Source organism: Anopheles cruzii, chromosome 3, assembly GCF_943734635.1.
Source record: "Anopheles cruzii chromosome 3, idAnoCruzAS_RS32_06, whole genome shotgun sequence".
Lineage (NCBI taxonomy): Eukaryota > Metazoa > Arthropoda > Insecta > Diptera > Culicidae > Anopheles > Anopheles cruzii.
Window position 1 is genome coordinate 4,206,863 of NC_069145.1, and position 3,784 is coordinate 4,210,646.

Consider the following 3,784-nt stretch of genomic DNA (forward strand, 5'->3'; position numbering starts at 1 on the left):
AAAGGATTGAAGTGTACAAGTTTCTGGGTAGAGCCCAAAATAAAACGTTCTTTCGCGACAAATGTACATCTTCAAAAGAAATATCGAGTAAATTGGCAAGCATGTTCGAAGAACGAGGTGTGGCTGGTCACAGTTATATCTGCGAAACAAACTTCTCACGCTGAAGTACGAAGATGCAAACAACGAGAAATTACCAGAACACATTCTCAAGTTCTTCGACAAGTTGATCAGAGAGCACAAAGGAAAATGATGGAAGCGTGGCTACGCTGCACCGAAGTTGGTATAAAGCTCGAAGATAACATCTTGACGCTGTTTATGGTCGGAAATTTGAATTTTTTGAAAAAAATGAATGAATGAATGAAATAGAATTGAAATGAATGAAATGAATGAAAATTCAGAAAGAAAATAACTCAAGATCAACAAGATATTCTACTGTGCGCTCGAAGAAAGCCGACGGAGTCGGATGTAAAAAAAGTAAATGAACCAACAATGACTTTCTTCGTATATGACTTGACTTTGCGCGAAAGTGAGGTGTGTGTATATCCGGGACGTTTCCGTCGTTCAAAAGCACAAAAGTGTACCGTAACGAATGAATGATACTAATGCCCTTGTCAGTAGCGCATGAACATCCTCTGTGCTCATTGATAATATGCGAAATTGTGTAGGCCACTTTTGTGAGGATGTTCATGTTAAAAAAACTCTGCCATAAACGCAAACTAGAAGGTATAAGGTTGGGTAAACGAGATAAAAATGTACAGGTAACGAATGAGAAAAATCAAGTGCTGTTAAATAACCCTTCGATCAAATTCTGGAGAGCTGGTAACGTCCGATTTCATTTAACCTACATTGCGTATGCGCACGTTATCGATTCATCTACATTGTGTAAGCGCGCGTTACACACCTGGTTTTTTTTGTTCTTATCGCTACCTACTTACTGGTACCCAATGGGTCTGATGAAACGCTTTCCTCGTCACCGTCATCTCCCGGATCGTACACGTCGTCGGTAGGTCGATGACGGTGGTGAAGCTGGTCCTCAGCGCCATTCCCATTCTGGCTGTGCTTCAGCTGGCGTTGCAGCTCTGCCAACTGTCGCCGAAGCTTCACGGCCCTGCTGCGAAGGTCTTTTTCTCTTCCAACCAGTGCTTGTATCCGACCAAAGGTAATCTTTACTTGCGACTGATCGATCGACCAGCGAGAGTACAGTTCGGACCAAAGTATGATGCTGATCGGCGCCACCGATGGCCAGATGACAGCCGGATTAGGCTCGTAGAGTGGATTAAGTAGCGATTTCACCACTTCTGGCCGATTCAGGTGCGACCAGAGACTGGTTGTTCGAGAGAACACTTTCAACTGTAGCCGATCTCGCTCACAATCGCCCACAAATGTGCCGTACTGGCTGAAGTAGCTGTGTTCCAAGATTACGGTCAGCAAACGGTGGTCGTACTCGAAGCTACACGGGAATTGCGCATACAGCTGGTAGGTGCAGTCCAGAAACAGCAGAAACGTAGCACTGGAACTTTTTCGTCGCTGATGCGCTGGCGTGTAGCAGGAGTGCTTATGGCGGGTAGTGAAAGGGTGGCCTCCCTGCAACCATTCTCGTTCGATGAGAGCTTGCAACCTAAAACAAACGGTGAACAAAGGATGACAATAAAGGAATAATTGAAACAATTTGCACGGATCCCAAGGATCCACGTAAATTACCCCGTCCGGTCACTTACCCTCTAATCGTACGACAGTCCGGATTAAGGATGACTTGAACCAACGAAGTAACAATGAGCGTTGTATCGAGACCTTTGCCTCCATGAACCAACACGGGACTACCTTCCTGATCAAGGCATTGGGCGATGACGCACGCCGCATTCAGCGCATTCAGCACATATCCCAGCCACCCGGACAATTCCAACCGCGACAGCCATTTGTCCGAACTGCACTGCACATCGTTACACGCTTCCATCAGCTTCTGAAAGCTGTCCAGCAACGCGGACACCGAACTGAATTGTCCGATTGGGCGCGTCACTTTCTTCCACTGGGGGTAGTGCTGATCTGTCTCTGTGTTGCCGCTCTTGCCTTTGCTTCCCCATGTGTCGAAAATGAATCCTTTTTTGCTACGGCCAAGCACCGTATTCAGGATCGCTTCATCCGCCCGGCAGCGCTTCGTAACACCGGGCGCCACCAACGGTTGTGAACTCCGAAGCATCGTAGCCCCGTTCGCATGGCGATAAGAGAGGACCGGGAAGCGTCCACCGTCTCGGAAGGCCGCCGATTGCACGATTTGTTCATCGGTTATGGATCGCGCCACCACCATCTTAGCTCCATAGGATGGGCAAATCTGGAAGGCACTGTTGACCGTCGTTAGCCGCCACTCGTCACCGTTCGCTAGCAACTTGGCAAACTCTTGCTCTGGCCGATACAGTGCGTATCCATCTTCCAGGATGCTGTACATGGGTATGTAGAAGAATGGGTAGAGCATTTTCGTTTCCTCCAGATTCGAAAGTTGCTCGATCGAGTTGGACACATTGAAATACTCCTGCGGTGACATGATTTTAAGCGCAATAATCCGTAAATCTTTACACTTTAATATTATCGTCCCGCCTTCCAGAATGTTGTTGACTATGTGTGGTTTCCGCTCGACGAGGTCTATATTCTGGTGCAGGAGCTGCATGAGATTAAAAGAAATACACATTAATATTCGGAAACATTAACCGCCAGTAACGCCACATCTTTACTAAAATATCTGACCAGGCTAATTCTTAACGTGTGTGCACGCTTTAAAATACGAAGTTTCCCCCTAAGGGACCGCTACTGTGCACCAGCCAAAAATATCGCCAAGAAAAACCGTTACCACGAACAAGATTTGAAAGACAAAGCCAAACACGTTCGAACATGTCCCAGAGGGACTGGTCGGACTAACGAACAAAAGCACGCCTCGAAAATCGCGATGGCGGCATACTTCGTCGCAATCTGTTTTCGACAGAACTTACTATTCCACATCCGGGTACCCAGACAAAAGAGGCAGCAACCGTCGTGAGCCGTTTCCTGTGCGACAGACAGACGATCCAGAGAACAGAACAAAATGTCTGAACACGCTTGGGCATGCAACGACCCCGGGCCCGCCGGAGAAGAACAATGAATCGGGTTTCGACAGGATTCCGTTCTTTTACGTCGCTTTCGATTTCTTTTGTGCCGTATGGTTTTTCGCTTCCAACAAATTAGGTTAGAGCGCGCATGGAAACACGTTCCGGGAAATGCAACCTTGATTGGCTCGAGATAGCACCAAAAATGGTAGTCGTTTTAGCACACCATATGGCACAAAAAGTGAGGTTACAAACGTGCAACACTCTTAGGATTGTTCGAGGCATTTGCACGGCAAAGATAATAAATTTTGTCTTACCCATAGTTCCTGGGCTCCTTCCTTTCGGGTGCTTAGAATAAGATGGTGGCCGGTTATGCACAATGTTCCGTCGATGGGCCTTTCGCTGAGCTGGTCGTATAGCAGCACACCATCTAGCTTCGGTGTGAGAATAAGCTCGGCGAACTCCATGTTGAAAAACGCCCACAGATGTCGAAACGCGCGCTCACTGGGGACTTTTGGCGACACGCTGATCGACCGGAATCAATTACATTCTACGCAATATGCCGCCATCACTGCACACGGTCCAATTTCACGGATTAACAAAACGCTCGACGAGCTACGATCTTTTTTTTGGGCGAAACGTCAAAATATTTTATGAATGTTGCTTTTATTAATTCGACCGAGTTTGGAACCTAACTTTGACACTGCGAA

The 3,784-nt window shown here is 47.1% G+C and overlaps 1 protein-coding gene across 1 annotated transcript; it reads right to left on the reverse strand.

Moving 5' to 3' along the window:
- Positions 1–927: 927 nt before the first annotated feature.
- On the reverse strand, positions 928–3,541 carry LOC128275229 (myotubularin-related protein 9). Its single transcript, XM_053013653.1, has 3 exons — positions 3,392–3,541; positions 1,719–2,656; positions 928–1,618 (listed from the first exon to the last, which is right to left on the reverse strand). The coding sequence occupies exons 1-3, from the start codon at positions 3,539–3,541 to the stop codon at positions 928–930; spliced, it is 1,779 nt and encodes a 592-aa protein (XP_052869613.1).
- Positions 3,542–3,784: the final 243 nt, after the last annotated feature.